Below are 16687 nucleotides of genomic sequence, written 5' to 3' on the forward strand. Positions count from 1 at the left end.
AGTGGATGTGAGGAGGCTGCTCTCCCTGCCTGTGCCATCTCTCCACTAAGCTCCCCGCAGACACTAATCAGAGTCTGAAGGTGCACGTAACATTTTCATATGCAGATTGAAGTCCGGGGAGAGGAGGAAGGGGGTGTGGCTTTTCTTGTGGGTAATGATGTGGCAGGAAGTGGCAGTTTGACAGTTCTGCACCACTTACCTGCAGGAAGCGGCGGTCCTGCTTATGTTCATCATGTCCGTCTGTCGGCCCCTCGTTGCTGCTGGTTGTGTTTTTGTTCAGATTTTAATGAAATGAAATGTTTCCCGGTTTAATTATATTTTCCTGTTTGTGTTTCTGAAATCTCAAGTCTCAGGTGGATCATTTTAACTGAAATTAAAAACAGCAGAGTCTTTGTGTCATTTAACCATCACGTAGTTTCTTCCTTGACCCTCCTCCACGCTGCTCCAAGGAGAAGGAGACCAACTTTTACTCCAGCGATTCAGACTTTGATGACGAAGAGCCCAAGAAGTTCCACATTCAGATCCGACCGGTGGCCAGCAGCAACCGCAGCAGCTCCGTTGCCACAGAGAAGGAGCTCAAAGCTACCGTGGGGGCGCTTACGCTGCCACCCAACAGAGGGCCGAAGCAGCAGGTTGGCTTTGATTTCCTTTAAATGAGGATATATTTGAGATGTGCACGTTAACCCTCCTCAAAACAGTCTGAAGACGTACTCTTAGTAAATTCCACAAAGAGACAATATGATGACAAACACATTTAACTTTGAACAAAAAACCTCAGCATGTTTTGGAAACGACTACTTTATCAGCACAAAGTTATTAAGAAGCTAAAGCTTTGTTCCTTTGGGTATATTCATGGGATTTATTGACAATAATAAAAACACCCAGCAGAATGTCAGCTCCTACCCTTTTCATAGCTCAATATATTGAATATTTCTCACTCTCTGTCTCGACTTTCAGGTCAAGCGACATCTCTCCCGTAAGTTTGAATGTTGGCATTTAAACTGCTTTAAAAAATAAATAATAAAACATTTCCAGTCCTTGCTGGTGTGCAGTAATACCTCTGCTTGTAACATAAGGCAGTGGGAAATGTTTAAAGTGCCATTTCTTAACTTTGTTTCCAGGAAACTCGAGTACCGCAGGAGGCCGATCAGAAGACGGGGACGCTGCCTCCCGCAGGGGTGAGTCTTTCAGTATCCAGTCCAGTCCTTTATTTACACAGAATAAACAATAAAGATCTAAAGATAAATTTCTTATTGGGGAAAAATAATGGACAGATTAATGAGTAGTGAAGGCACTTGATAGTTTTCAGTTCTGTCTCTGTTTACATCTGTAAGAGTGTTTTCAGGTTGGTGTCCTTCGTTTTTGCGAGTCAGAATCATCTGTGTATCTGCAGCATCTCTCTGTGTTTCTGTCTAAGGTCAGGGGTCGGCAACCCTGGACGCGCACCGGCTACCGGGCAAATGCCGGATGGTGATCTTTCTTTTTTGTGGGCCGATTTTCATTATTATTATTTTGTAGTGGTATAAACAATGAAAGGTGGTGGATTGGCCAGATGCTGGTCGATTAACAGGGAGAGGGGGGCACAAAGAAATACTTTTCTTTCTTATTCTCATTTAAAATGTCTCGCTTTTAATAAATAATTATCTGAATTTTACAACCAAAGTTTTTACCTGATGTACAATGTATAGAAATCATACATATACCAACAAGACTGTACATCACTGTCACAGCAGCGTCTGTTTTCATTCAAAGGCTTTATGGCTTTAATACCTGGGGGGCCGGTCTCTAGTCAAAATGCCCGATTTTTGTCCCAGTCCAGCCCTGGGCACGACACACAGTGAGTTAATCTGAGAAGGTGCATTAAAAAATAAATGGCCGGGCCAGCGGTGCACATCGCAGATTAGCTCACATACACACATTAGTTGTGCCGCTTCTTAATGACGGCATCTTAGCTAACAACCCCAACTACCAGACTCAACTTGTAATTGGCTAAAAATCACTTCGCCTACCGGTGAGAGGGACGTTGCTAGCTGGCAGTTTTTTCAAGCGATGTTGAAATTTCCACATTCAGACACTTCAAATGCTTCAGCAGCTGTCGGCTCAGCGCAGCATCAGCACCACGTAAATACACGGATACATCCGTAGACTCGAGGCAGAATTCACAATGTGTTTTCAGGACTTTCAGGCGTTTGGACCAATGTTTTCTTTTCTGATCAAACCAGAAGCTTTAATGAGCAGCTGGTTGTCTCACATTAACTGGCTGAGTTAATGCCAGTTAATGCGACATCGAAACGCAGCTGATTGAACTGAACAGCTCGACTCTGTGGGGTCAAAGTTTGCAGAACTACGAGCGCAGCTGGACTCCACAGCTGTGCGTGTTCATGGAGCTGCATGTTCACCTGCTGGACGTCACTACCTGACAAGTTTACCTGTCTTCAGAACATTGCAGAGGCCTTATTGACAGTATTTGGCTCTACATGTCTGTGTGAGCAGGTTTTCTCTCACATGAGTCCTGAGGCAGCCTCTGAATGCTGGACACTCGGAGACCTGTGTCTCTGAGTGGGAGACCAGAGATCACAGTAACATGTGTGTCTCTGTATTAACAAACATGCCATGTTGGCCCAGTTTATTTTTCTTATCATTGTTGTGAGGAGGCCATAAATAGCATTGGCATTTTCTGTTGTTCAGTTCATTTGCTGTTATGGATAAAAAGTCTTTTTTTGTTTCAAAATAGCTGATAACTATTTGCTGACAGCTGCCAACATCTGCAAACAAATATGATTCTATAAAGTGGTTCTATGTAGTGTGTAACTGTTGATATACAGCCTTATTACATTTATTGCTAATGCAATCATATGGCACACTGACCTCTGAGGAAACTTTAGATGCACTCATCATCAGAAATCTGATCTAGGCAGAAAATCTCTTCTTTGGTTGACCTTGCACATACCAGTCGTTAGTCTGCTCGTGCTCCGAAGCATGTTTTATTGCAGACTGGTTCATTATTTTGTCAGAGGTTAGGCTCAAGTGGGAGTCTACAACCTGCTGCACTCCACCAGTGGGGAATCTCCCTCTTAAATCCACAGGCAGCAGGATTAATGATCAGCATCTGATTAAAGCCGTTACTCTGCAGTGACAGCAGCACTGGCTGGAGCTCAGTGAGACCCGGCTAATTGCTGGTATTTATTACAGAGAAGATATTGGCGGGGGAGGGGGGGGGGGTCTCATGTAGTCTCATGTCAGCTCGTCCCAGCCTCTGAGAAGCTCTGACGAAGGACAGCGTGCTGCTGATTAGTCCCGATGTCTCGTAATGACGTGTGTGTCTGTACAGATGGAGAGCAGGAGGGCCTTCGCAGGTCCACCTCCAGCCCCGATCACAGTAGGTAAGCTACCTTTGCCCTTCACATCATCTTCTACCTGCTTTAAATCTGGCTGTGAGCAGGGTGGGGACACTGTTTTGGAGGTTAAATGGCATCATCAGCATCATCAACGGCCTGTGCAGCGCTTTGAAGCTTTCACCCTCTTCCATCTCATTTTACCTTTGCAAGCTCGTTTAAATGTGAGGCTCATTCGTCTAATTACCTCGTCCTTTCGCCTCCGTCGCTCAGATGAAACGACTGTTTTTCTCGGTGGTAGTGTGGCCCGTATTGTTTCTACCTTGTTACCATGGCAAAATGTAGTAGCGTTAGGCCGGTGTTTATATGATTGTGGACAGATGTGACAGCACAATAGCGCCACTGTGATGCAGGTTTTAGTTCAAACAGGGGCGCGAATGATACGCGTGACCGGGTGGCACTGGGCCCACACCTTTACGCTGTGGAAATCTCGATATGCTGCTTAACTGCTTACCCAGTCAGGGTAGCTGTCACAGGGCAAGAGGCGGGGCTACACACTGGACAGGCCACCAGTCTCATCACAGACAGCCACTCGTGCTCGCATGCACACGCTCGCCAGATTAGACCAGTTCCCCGACACGCTACTCTTTAGCCTCTGGCAGGAAGTTGAAGTACGCGGACAGAGAACCTCCCTCTGCCACTCGCTCTGATTTTCTTTATCGTTTCTTCGCTATATCAGGTTGAGCTCGACAGCGTCGGGCTCGGACAGTCTGTTTGGACCGCCGCTGGAATCGGCCTTCAAGTCCAAAAGCTTCGACAGCCGGGACCAACTCAGAGAGCGGAGCGCGTTTGGAGCGTCTGAATGTAAGGTTACTTTCATTTAACTGTTGCTTGTGTTTTGTTTCTTACAGAGAGACGGGACTGTTGGACGACCTGAACATAAAAGCTCTAAATTCTGTCTCGGCGCCGTTCCCACGACTAATGTGTTGATTGTGTGTGGCAGATGCTGCTTTCTCCTCCGACTCCTCGTCTCCGGAGAATGTTGAGGACTCTGGCCTCGACTCACCCTCCCATCAGCCCCTCGGACCCTCCCCCGAACCAGCAGGCTGGGCGGCCTGGCCTCCTGCATCGCAGAGTAAAGAGCAAACACGGGGTCGACCGTCGGACCCTTTCCTTTCCGCTTTCCGTGACCACTCCCCTGGACGCAGTCCTCACCCGCAGGATGACCCTACCGCCGTCTGGTCTGTCGCTCCGTCGCGCCCCTCGCGAGTTCCCCCTGATAAGGACCCCTCGTCGGTGCGGTTCCCCACCTTCTCTCAGTCCCTCGCCCCACCAGAGATGGAGTCATCAGTGTGGAACTGCAAACACATCCCACCCGAGGATCCCTTCCTCGCCGCCTTTGAGAGGACCGTCACCCAGGAGACGTTAAACCTGTCGGACGCCTGGGCGCGCCCTCCGCCTCGCACTGCTCAGGAGGGCAGAGGAATGGATCTGCGAGGGGACCCCTTCTCCGTTACCTTAAACGACACCAAGACACTTCCAAGCACTTCCTCTTCCTCTTCATCCTCCTCGTGCAATCGGAAAGAGAGGGAGAGGAAGCGGGATCGCAGCCTCCCGCCTCCCATTTCTTCCGATGACCCATTTGCAATCACAATGATCGGCAGCCCGACGCATCAGTCGTCGCTGGCGGCAGCTGTTGGGGGGATCCCTCCACGCGGTGGTAGCGGCAGCGGCGGTGGCAGCGGCGGTGGCAGCGGCGGTGGCAGCGGCGGTGGCAGCGGCGCCACCAGACTTGGATTCGATGCCAATTCGAACACTTTACCGTCAGCTCAGCCAAAGAAGGAGCTAACGCACTGGAACTCGCTCCACAACCCATTTAGTGAAGGCAACGGCTCCAAATCACAAGAAGCAAGCGGAAAAGGGGAAGGTGGCGGCGGAGAGAGGAGAAAACACCGATCATCGGAAGGTGAGCCGCGCAGGAACGCCCCTCCCCTCACGAGGCATTCGGGGCCCCAGGAGGATCTCTGCTTTTCAACAGACAAAGATCAAGACTGTCTGGATCTCAGCACACAGATGTCCTGCAGTGTCAGCTCTCGTAAGGGTACTGCTTTATTCTTTTAAGTTTCTACTGACTGTATTAAAAACATTTCCAGTTCTAATTATAAAAGTAAACGCCGAGAGTCGTGCTGTCCTCCAGCCTCAGTCTGTGGCGCTCCTTAATTAGTCACAAAGGTAGCAATCAGTTTCTTCTCAGAGTAGTCAGAGAAATGAAGCATGAATATGCACATATGCTGGATTTAGTAACACCTTCGTGTCACCTGTGCTGTTTTCTGGCTCACAGATTAAAGAGTCAGCTGTTTTCCACTTGGAAAGAAAAGTGCTTCACAGACTCTCGCTGTGATTGGCCCTTCTAGGTGGGCTAGCCCTTTTATTTCACGTTGAAGGTTATGCAGTCTGATTATTTAATAGCACGTTATGCCTTCCTGATTGGTCATTAGAGGCTGCAGGGTGGCTGCGTCTGATTAAAACAGGGAAAAATAAACGCTAAGCGGAAGGACTGAGATAAAACACATTTAACCAAGTAGACAATACTACAAAGTTAACCAGCAGGTACTTTTGATCTAGGGCCTTTTTTGAAATACCATACCTATAAGGCGCACTTAAACTCCTTTAATTTTTTCAAAAATCAACAGCGCGCCTTATGTGTGAATTCTGGTTGTGCTTACTGACCTCGACTGATTTTACGTGCTACACGGCGCTCAGACATCCGTCACAAATGTTTTAGTCCGACTTTGGTCGGATGGATTGTCGGAGTCAGGAGCCTGGCGGAGTCATCTGGGTCCTAAACTCCGTCTGTTTCAGGTAGTGATGTGCGATACCACTGATTTCCAAGTAAGATTCAGGGTGGAGTCGACGATACTGATCCGAGACCGATACTTTGCACAAAAACATTTTATTTCTTATAAATTATAGCTTCATAATGATTACTGGACATCAGATTACTTGTTCTTATCGCTTAACAATGTAGAATTCATCATATAGAAATAAAAAAAACTGAAGTTGTGGCTATTTGAACACCTTGCCTGCCTGCAGCACTAAAGGACTCCGTGAGAGACGTCTGTCTCGCCCTAGCAGCACCTGTCCCTGTCCTCCTCTTCAGTTCATCTTAACATACGCTCGTCATGTTCTGTGATATGATTTACTCTGAGGTGTTTGACGAGGTTTGCGATACACAAACCACGCCTCGGCTGTTTGTGGAGGTAAAATACGTCCACACATGACTCCATTTAAGCTCAGCCATTGTTGTGAGTGCGCACGCCAGAGGCTGCCACATTTATACAGCTGTTCAAACGTACAGCTCTGCTATCACTTCCAACATAAATGAAGACAGAAAACTAAACAGCAGAGACGTTTGTAGGGTTACTGAAGTTGGTATATAATGATGTGCTACGTGATTGCTAGCGACACAGCTATGTTAGCATAAACAGTGAAGCTGGAGGATGAACGCTAACTTTTTTCCACTTGATAAAAGTTAACATGAGGGTTCCTGATGGTTAGGGACAAATGCAATCGCATGGCAGGATGCTGTAAACGGACCAAACTTCAGTCAGGAGAACAACTGAGATAATCCATCCACAATACGAGGTTAGTCATTAATATACTGCAACAACATGGGAATAGAGCAGCTGCAGAGAATTCAACATTAATGAATCAATGGTACAGAAGTGGAGGAAGCAAGAAGAATGAGCTGAGTAAAGTTTGACTTATCTGACTGTTTTGTTTTGATTAATGCGCCTTATGTATGAAACATAGGGTTCCAGCCAGTTTTGTTGTTGCTTTGTGTGAACGTTTACCAAAGATATGCAAAGCTAGAACTTTTCAGCCTGACTTATATTTTTTGTCGGGATTGTAGTCGATTGCAATTTATTCAAATGTGAAAATAATTTTTCTCACATGAGCTACAAAACAAACAAAGCTCTCGGCATCCCAGAGAAAAACAAACACTTTTCCAGCTCGTCAATCACTCGTGCTCGTCTTAACACAAACTCGTGTTCAGCAAGTCTTTGTTGAAGCAGTGCAAATAAGATTTTGGCAGCGTGGTGTTTTGAGTGTGTCTCATCCTTTAGATCCGCTTTCATCCACTTTGTGTGTGTTTCTTTTTTAAGGCTCCAAACATAACTTCAGACAGGACACAGCCGAAGGCGTCACGGCCGCTCCTGCGAGAGCGACCCGAGCCAAGAGGTCTTCGGGTCGACTCGGTGGCTGTGAGAGAGTGAGTATCGGTCACGGCTTAACCGTTCAATGTCAGAAGCAAGACTGTCATTAGCAGCACTAACTCAGACCCGGCTGTGCGTTTCAGTCGCGGTCCCTGTGTTCCTCTCCACTGCCAGAGCCCAGCCCTTCCCTCACCTCCTCCTCCTCTTCCAGTCCCAGTGAGTGGGGGGGTCAGAACCGAGCTCAGAGCCCTGCCAGGGTGGGACAGGCCTCGCCGCTGCCCTTCCAGCACCAGGACCACCAACAGAGACAGTGTAAGCCACACGGGCACGTCTAAAAATGTCAGTTAAAACCTCGCAGTGAGAGCGAGAGATGTGAGCAATGTTTCTCTACAGTGCATCTGTCCAGAGGCCCCAGTCCCATATCGCTCAGCACACAGGAGGCGTGGCCAGTAGCAGCAGCCATTACTGAATACATCAACGCCTACTTCAAAGGTGGACAGCACAATCGGTCAGCGTGGCGCTCTTTATTTCTTCATTTTGTTATCTAACTGCAGACGGTGCGCTTACTTATTAACTTGCCTCGTCTTCCGTCCTCAGCTGTCTGGTGAAGATCACAGGTGACCTCACGATGTCCTTCCCAGCAGGCATCACTCGTATTTTCACTGCCAATCCCAACGTTCCCGTGCTCAGCTTCAGACTGGTCAACATCTCAAAGATCGATCACTTTCTGCCCAATCAAAAGCTTCTCTACAGGTCAGCCATCTTTTTGTTGCTTTTTAAGTCTCGGCTCTCGTGTCTTTATCGTCGCTGTCTTCGATGCTCCTCAGCGACCCGTCTCAGAGCGACCCCGACGCCAGAGACTTCTGGTTCAATATGCAGGCTCTGCAGCTGCACCTGCAGCGAGAGGCCGAAGTCAACCCGCAGGCTTCGTACTACAACGTCGGGCTGTTCAAGTATCAGGTCAGGATAGAAACCGAGGATGCCGCTTCTCCGTGACACCCAGAAAATAACTTTGCCTCGTTTTCTCAGGTGTCTTCTCAGGACCCGGGTCGGGCGCCTCTTTTGCTCTCAGCCGAGTGTCAGCGGAGCGGCACGGTGACCAGGGTCTCCCTGGATTACCACTGCTGCCCCGCCACCGCGCCCTCCACCCAACTCACTGCCGTCCAGGTGCTGCTGCCGTTGGACCACACTGCCACAGACCTGCAGTGCCAGCCGCCCGCCTCCTGGTGAGCAGACGTGACTTCTTTGGCGTATTTTAATTTATCCTAATTTTGTTCTACTTTAACATCCAGAACGCCTCATGAAGGCCACAGAACGACAGTGTCGGTGTGATTATAGGGAGCGGTGTGACCCCGCCGTCCAAAGCAAATTTCTCCCAAGGGAGACAAAGAAAGAGCGAAACGTTGACATCCAAATAATGACATAAATAGAGCAGCTTGTGAGATGCAGCAGGTATGACAGAGGTGCACGTGGTTGCAGTAAAGCAGCAGTAACTTGTGTGAGAGCGTGCTACAGTCAGAGGGGGGGAGGTCAGAGCTCAGTCTTCTGACAGTCTGGTGGATGAAGCTGTTCAGCAGTCTTGCCCGAATGCTTCGGTACCTCCTCCCCAAAGGCTCCGGAGGCTGAAAATGGAGCATGAAGGGTGGCGGGGGCGAGGCGAATGTTGAAAATGTTGTCCACGAGGGAGGGCGGCGAGGTTCTACGTTTACGGGTCTTTGAGAAGGAGGTTGTGAAGCCTCCGTAGCACGCGGTGATGCAGCCAGGAAGGACGCGCTCTGTGATGCCCTGGCTGAAGGAGAACGTGATTAGAGGCGGGACTCGTGCTTCTCATCGATTTGCAGAGGAAGCAGAGGCGAGTCGGAGCCCAGGAGACGTCCTCAGAGTTCCTGTGGGAACTTGCTGCTGCTGCTCGCGGTCTCCTGCAGCACCGCTGATGCTCAGTGGTTGGTGCTGCAGGCTGGAGCAGTACCAACCACCAACAATACGATGATGCTGGTGATGCTCAGTCACACTGTAGCCCTGTGACTGTTTGAAGACAGGACAGTGAAAAGATGCTGCATATACACTTCCTGAGAGCTGCTATAAGTAATAAATGTATGGGAACTATGCATCATGGGTAAAAATATGTGCATGGTTAGCAGACTTCACTACTACTGCTGGATCTCCCTACAAGAAGGAAAACAGAAATGTCTGGAGGACTCTGGATGCATAAAATGTCCTGAGTTACACATTTACTCATGAAAAGCCCTGAAATCCTCTTAAATGGATTTTGTTTTTAATCTCATCGCTGTGCTGCTGTTTTAGGCCCTCAACACGATCATGTCCTGTAACGCGACTCCGTCTTTAAGGTTTCATAGTTCTGCATTCAGGTTTTGTAACAGTAGGCTGGTTGGTATCTAACTAAAAATGATTGTGGTTGATGCCGAATCTTAAACGTTCCCACTGCTTCAGCGTGGCAGGAGGTCAGTTTAACGTCGTCCGGCTTACGCTCCAATGAAATAATGGCGGAGCTTCATTAGGAGTTGTACCCAGTCTCTCCATATTTCCTGTTAATGTCGAGTCACTTTTTGTATCGAATGTGACACATCATGGTTTATTCTGTGTTTTTAGTCATTTTATTATCAGGACGCCGCCGTGGTGCAGCGATAGTCTTTGTCTCCTCACAGGAAGTGCTCCTCTGTGTGGAGTTTGCATGATGCACTCTGATGTTCTACTTTTCATCTCTCAAGCATTTTTCTGACAACTCCGCACAAACCATACAATCTATAGATGACTTAAAGTGGTTTCAATGGATTCTGAAATTTTCTGGGATTTTGAAATACCGTGCAGTGACACAGGTGCAGGATTATCCTAATATTGTCAGGCACAGCCCCATAATGTCAGGATGTTCCTTTCTTGTGCTTCTACTGCAGCTTCTCAATTAGAGCATATTTTCCTCATTAACTCATTAAGACCTGAACATGATGAACGTAAAAACAAAGAATTATTTTTTTGCTTGAGCGCCACTTATGAGGATATTTGTTTAAACTGTCGATAGAACAGTGGCACTATGTCCTCGTAAGTAGATGTCAGGCTGTTGTAGAGCAGAATTTGGTCTAAACAACCCAAAATGTGATGTCCACATATGTGGACGGCAGGTCCGAGGGCAGGGGTCGGCAACCTGCGGCTCTTTAGACCTTTTAGTGCGGCGCCGCGTGGTTTGGGAAAATAAATTAGTTTTTTTTTAAGTAATTATCTTTAGTGTATTTTATTTATGTTAGTTCTTTTTTAACTTGTAGTTCTAAATTGGAAGATTATTGTGATTTTGAAATATAAAAATAAAATTATATTCTATTATTTTTTTGATCGCTCAAAATAAGCGGCACACTGGCGAAAGCCGGTGTACCCCCCGAAACGCCGTGCATTTATCGAGACTTTCGACCCCTGGTAGGCCAATTATGGATCTTCTGATCCACATTATGTCAGCAGCTCCACCGTGAACTATGTTAAAAACAAACGCCGCTCACGCCTCACAGACGACAGCTTACAGTCCTGCGTAAAGATGAAAGCCCCGACCTGCAGACGCTGTGCGCAGAGGTTCAGGAGCAGAAGTCCCGTTGTAAACATACCACGGCAGACCCGACGATGTTTGCATGAACACGCTTCATGCCTCTTTATTGACCACTTTTCACACACGGCTGCTGTTCGCACACAGCCGGCTGTAGCTTTGCAGCTCACAGCCCGACACACCAACACAACAGCATAGAGAGCACAGACGTAAAGGCGGCGAGGCGTGATTGCGGGTGCCGCTCAGGTGCGTCCGCCACCCCTGCAGCAGCGCTGCAGACCACGCCCCGCCACACACAGTAACCAGGTAAAATACATATTTAGGCAGAATTTTGCAAATATCTATTTTTCCTCTTTCAGCAGCTTCGAGCTTTTTTCCCCAGTTATTTTTTTAAAAGTCAGGTCAAGGCTCCAAAAGCCCAAAGGAGATATAAGGGTTTGCAGTTTTTGTTTGCTGGATCATTTTAGTTCAGCTGGGCGTCTTTCCTTTGGTTATATTTCTTTAAGAGTTCAAAATGTGTTCATTACATAAATAACATGTAATCCTCTCAGTAAAATTACCAAGAGTCTCACTGTTCAGGCTGTTTGCAGACAGCAGCAGAAAATCTGATAAAGTGGCTCAAAAGCGTCAGAGTGCAGTCATCTGCCAACTTCTCTGCTGGTTTAACTTCTGTGACCTTTGATATTAAACCACATTTGCTTTTACAGCCTGCAGCCACAGGTGGCGCCAAATCCATCGTCCAGATTAACGGTTATCGTCGTTGTCTTCTGTATTAAAGATGTTTAATAGGCTGGCTGAGGTCGATAACCCGAGACATTTGGAGGATGTTTAAAGGTTGGCGGTTCAGAGTGTTTTTGGCCTCACTGACTTTTTTCTGCCTCCGCAGGAACGCCGATGAACGCCGGCTGCTCTGGAAACTGCCCAACCTTTCCCCGACCAACCACAGCAAAGGTCAGGGCTCTGACCTTTCCTTCGTCTCTGTTTTTAACCCCCATCAAACCAAGAAACCTCGATTAGTTGATGCTCGACACCATTAACCGATTCGTTTTCTCCTCTCTGCATCACTGACAGTCGTTGCTCTCGGTGACTTCACAAACATCCATGTCCTCCTCCCGGAGGTGTGCGTGGCAGCTTCTCCGTCTGGTGGAGATGAACAAAATGAGAGCGAAGCTGCTTCTGAATACTGAGCCGACTGATTGCATGACATTAATGGTACACAATGAGAGGCGGCTCTAATTTCAGCTGGGAAAGTCGAACATTTAAGTCATTTAAGCTGAAGGTTTTCTTCACCCGTGTGCGTCTTTGTACCCGACACCCACAGCTCTCCTCTGTGTCGCGTACCTAATTCTTCTAATCATATATTATTACCTCTATGTGAAGCAAAGGGCTTCACAGACACCGATAAGGAAACTTCACAGGACAAAGCATTGATAGTTAAAGTTGTGCGAGGTGGTGACAAAGCACTGAAAGGCTGCTTTAACTCCTTCCTGCTCCTTCGAATCCTTTTTGTTTCTTTACGAGTTCAATTGTAAAAGTGCAGCTTTGCATAAATGCTGCCTGACAGTCTGTCATCAGTTAGCTTCACCGACTGTCTTATAAACAGGTGTTGCTCAACTAGCATTTCTTCTTGTACGTCTTCGAACGCTTCGTCATACGTGAACGCGCACACCTCTGCGACTCTCGCTTATTCGTTTGTTTGCGAGTCAAACAGGTGAGCCGCTTAACTGCTCCTTAGCTCTGGTAACAGTCCCCCCGTTTCCAGAGGCTCGGCACAAACGAAGCAGACATCTGAGCGGCTGAATGTGGATCTCGTGTGGATATGAGGAGATGTCAGCAAAACTCTGGAGCTCCATGGTTACTTTCAACTTCCAGGCTTCTTTGGTGTTTTCCCTCTTCTTTGTAAAACCACGTTTTTCATTTATAAATGTGGCTTCTTTTGTTACATGGAAAACAAATGTAAACATTTAGGTGTCGTGTTTTAAGAAACTCCGCCCCTTCTTTGTACTTTATATCTGACCGATGCCCCAAAATGATTCTGCTCTTCACCTGAACTCAAAGCGTGTGTGTGTGTGTGCGTCCTGTTCAGACATCTTTGTGAGGACCAATAATTGGAGGTTTACTACTACAGTTAGGTTAGGGTTCGACTTCATTTTTCCTTGTCAGGGAAAACATGTCAATTAGATGTCCTCACTAAGATAGCAAAACGAGAATGTGTGTGTGTGTGTCTCAGTGAGGTAAACGGACCTTGAGAGTCACCGACTTCAAAGGGTCAGGTCTTTCCTGCTCTTTATCACTGCCGTGTGTTGATGTGATTCCAGGCTCGGGGACTCTGTGTGCCAGCTGGCAGTGCCTGGAGGTCCCTCGCGGCCCTCCACCCAGCCTGGCTGTTCAGTTTGTGGGCTCTGGGGCCTCGCTGTCGGGCATGGACGTGGAGTTGGTGGGCAGTCGCTACCGCATGTCGCTGGTCAAGAAGAGATTCGCCACAGGTGACTCTGAACACACTCACGAGGTTTCTTTTTACTAATAAAACCGGAGGTGGTGGCATTTCATCTTATTTTACACACTTTACAGTGCTGTGTTAGTCGTTAAACACTCTTCTTTATATTTTGCTTCAAGGAGACAGACTTTGTTGTAATTTTTTTAAACCTCCATGGACGTTGGCTGTTTAGCCCCTTCACTTTCAGTCCAGTCCAGCTGTTTTCAGAGGAATGTCTTTGTGTTTAAAGCCCCCAGCACTGACCTGAGAACCATTCAACTTATTTTTAAGATTTTCTTTTTATCTGTAATGGAAATAATGCGAGTATTAGTATTCCTGTCATTTTGATATTATTTTGTGGCCGATGATATACAGGTGCAGGACAGTTAAGCATTTCCTTTCTAACGCCGTTCTCATACTTTAAATCGAAAGCAGCTCAGTTTAGCACGATGGCTGCCAACAGCAGCTGTACGCTTTTACACTTAGTCTTTATACTGATAACAACATCATTTTTAGCAATCTCTAGAGTTAGGCTAACACTTGGTGCTAAGCCGGGTGATTTCTGGCTCCAGCTCCATGCTTGATTAAGAGACTGATATCATAGAGAAGCTCCAGTTCGAGTCCACTTTGTGTTTATGGATAGCATAACAAAATAGGATCTGTTCTTTTTTTTCTTTTCCCCTCAATAGTTTGATTTCTTAATCTAAACATTTTGCATGTGTGGCTTCCTTTCTGCCTTCTGATTATTCATTTATGTTCATGTCTCTGACAGGGAAGTACATGGCGGGCTGCTCCTTGTGAATCAAACTAAAGGACCGTCAGGTTTCTGAACGGGGATCGCTGAAGGTTCAGAGAACTTTGCACTTTCAGCGCCTGAGTCGAGGAACTCGCTTCCTCCCGTCAGTGTCCTGCTGCTCTCGGACCAATTCTTTTCTCTAATTTATCCCGTGTGCCGTCGTACGTTCAGCTGTCCTCCTCGTCCAGGAAGAAAACTTTTTCCTATTAAATCTGTGTCCGTGTTGTTCTGTACGCCTTTGTGTCAAAAGACTGCAGACTGAGATGTGCTGTTGATGACTTTTCTTGAATTAGAGAAAAGTGTGAATAAAATAAAACTTTACTGTCCATGAAATCTCTACAGCATCGAGTCAGTTATGAGCAAACATCTTGTACAAAACCTTATAAAAAAAACTTGTTTGTAAATCTGATGTTTGTGATGAGATTTGATAAAAATAAAAGAAGTGCTGGAACGTTTGGGTTTTTTTTGGTTTACATCGATTTATTACACTGTGACCAGGTACAAAATACAGCTGAACTATGCAGTTTATTACAGACCGTCATCTGTCCTTAAGCTAGTTAAAGTGTAGTCAAGAACAGGTTTAAAAATACACAAAAATAAGGGTTCAGTATACTTGTAAGAACCTAGTTCAATAAAAAATAATCCTCCGTCAAAAAATCTAAAACAGCCTTACAAAACATTACAAAGTACACATAGAAATTATTCTTCCCAAAGCACTTTAAGGCAAATTACTGTGACAGGCACAAGTTACAAAAAGCCTTAAACTCAAATTCAAAGATTCCCATTGCTACAACAAAATCCTCTGTGAGGGAAACGAGGAGGGAAAAAAAGAACCAATTTCAACACAAAACTCCATTAAATCAGATTAGTCCATATAAATAGATTTTATAGTTTTTTTCCTTACGTCAGTTTAATAGCTTACGGAGAGCTTCAGCGCTGCAGTAATAATTAAATTTCATTACATTGAACAGTTGAGATTGGATACAGATTCATCACACACGCCAGTCTAATCCGTTACACATCAAAGCATTTCTTTCTGATACAATGTGACCAACCAGGTAACAGCATGAACAAAGATTAGGCAAAGACCAAAGGCCACGAAGCACACACTGTCTACATCATAGAAAGATAGATATATATATAATTTATGGATTAATTCCCCAAATAACGCACTGGATTTTTCTATTTCAAACAAAACGTAAGACTTGAACTCGGTAACAGCGTGAGGTCAAAGGATTCGGGGAGTGCGCGTCGGCTGGGACGCCCACGAGATCGTTTTTGGTTTCGAGGCGTTTGATTCGTCTTGAAATGAGCGAGTCCAGATTCCAGTTCAGGGGTTAAAGTCCCGTCTCCGTAAAGCTGATTACTGTGGATTTGTTCTGACTGCGTGGCAGCTGAGTAAACTGCCACAGAGCCGTCGCGACACTCAAACCGTGAGGAGGAACGAGGAGAACTATTTACATTTTATAAAAGAACCGGGTGAGGGACACGAAACAGTGGCTACTTTTCATTTTTTAACTTTCATTTTTTGTTTTTTAAATAGTTGCCTCATCGCGTGAGCCAAATGAGGCACAGCATAGAAATCTACTGAGGTAAACGGGTCAACGTGTTACACAGCCAAGCTAACAGCAGGAGCTTCCTGCCTTACCGACTACTGCGACATTACGAGGTCCTGCCTGACACACGGAGCCGGAGCTGAGGCTCGGCCGGTGGGAGCAACTGAGGAGAAAGGTCCTTTGGGTCTACAGGTTGCATGTTCTTGTTATTACCCCCCCCCCCCCCCGCCTGCCCAGCGTTCGCTACGAGCTGCGGCAAAGGCAACGAGGAGAGCACACCTACACATAATCACTGTTAAAGGTGCTTCGAATGTTTGAGGTTTGGAGACGATACATTCATACTGCGGTAGAGGCACAGCTGAGGGACAGACATCTCAAAGTTAGCAATCTAAGGCACTCAAATGACACTATGGCACAGCTAGTTAGTCTTAAAAACAAAAAGAGGGAGGATGAATCACCAACACCACACATCCAGTAAAAAAGGAAAAGTACTGCACACACTCATTGACAGTTGCCGCAAAAACAAAGATGCTCAGACCTGTTGCAGAGTGGCGTAAAAAGAAACAACCCGTGAGCTTCTCGTATTTATAAATGCTAGTGAGGGGAGAGCTGACATTGCTACACTCTTGTCTATGTACATTGCACACACTGACTGCAGGAGGATGCTCGGCCCAGGGGCCAAGAGCGGCGACCCGAAAGGCCTAAAAAAAACAAAAACAAACGAGTGAGATGCTGGTCGGTGTGGCTCTCAGTCTGACCC

At 46.6% G+C, this 16687-nt stretch overlaps 2 protein-coding genes across 11 annotated transcripts in view; one reads left to right on the top strand and one right to left on the bottom strand.

Annotated features, from left to right (window-relative positions):
- The window catches only part of fcho1 (FCH and mu domain containing endocytic adaptor 1), a 63589-nt gene extending 48773 nt beyond the window's left edge, over positions 1-14816 (top strand). For 3 of the 4 annotated variants that reach the window (XM_086269355.1, XM_086269352.1, XM_086269353.1), the window contains 15 exons: positions 439-632; positions 958-976; positions 1122-1178; positions 3332-3383; positions 4075-4199; positions 4339-5436; positions 7502-7608; positions 7696-7864; positions 7946-8060; positions 8150-8305; positions 8380-8512; positions 8582-8778; positions 11986-12050; positions 13418-13585; positions 14348-14816. In XM_086269355.1, the coding sequence (XP_086125481.1) occupies positions 439-632; positions 958-976; positions 1122-1178; positions 3332-3383; positions 4075-4199; positions 4339-5436; positions 7502-7608; positions 7696-7864; positions 7946-8060; positions 8150-8305; positions 8380-8512; positions 8582-8778; positions 11986-12050; positions 13418-13585; positions 14348-14376 (2684 nt within the window). In that variant the 3' untranslated portion in view covers positions 14377-14816. The remainder of the gene's footprint in view (positions 1-438; positions 633-957; positions 977-1121; positions 1179-3331; positions 3384-4074; positions 4200-4338; positions 5437-7501; positions 7609-7695; positions 7865-7945; positions 8061-8149; positions 8306-8379; positions 8513-8581; positions 8779-11985; positions 12051-13417; positions 13586-14347) is intronic. The other variant, XM_086269354.1, reaches the window with a different exon arrangement.
- Positions 1-16687, bottom strand: part of rfx2 (regulatory factor X, 2 (influences HLA class II expression)) — a 56096-nt gene that overhangs the window by 10492 nt on the left and 28917 nt on the right. For 6 of the 7 annotated variants that reach the window (XM_086269362.1, XM_086269360.1, XM_086269361.1 and 3 more), the window contains one exon: positions 14833-16628. The exons of the other annotated variant lie outside the window; for it this stretch is intronic. In XM_086269362.1, the coding sequence (XP_086125488.1) occupies positions 16460-16628 (169 nt within the window). In that variant the 3' untranslated portion in view covers positions 14833-16459. Of the gene's footprint in view, positions 1-14832; positions 16629-16687 lie in introns of those variants that run through there. 7 annotated transcript variants of the gene reach the window in all.

This window comes from Aulonocara sp. 'chitande type north' Nkhata Bay, linkage group LG17 (genome assembly GCF_057382095.1).
Source record: "Aulonocara sp. 'chitande type north' Nkhata Bay isolate Kocher_YH1m ecotype deep benthic linkage group LG17, A_spYH_male_GT1.1, whole genome shotgun sequence".
Taxonomy (NCBI): Eukaryota; Metazoa; Chordata; class Actinopteri; order Cichliformes; family Cichlidae; genus Aulonocara; species Aulonocara sp. 'chitande type north' Nkhata Bay.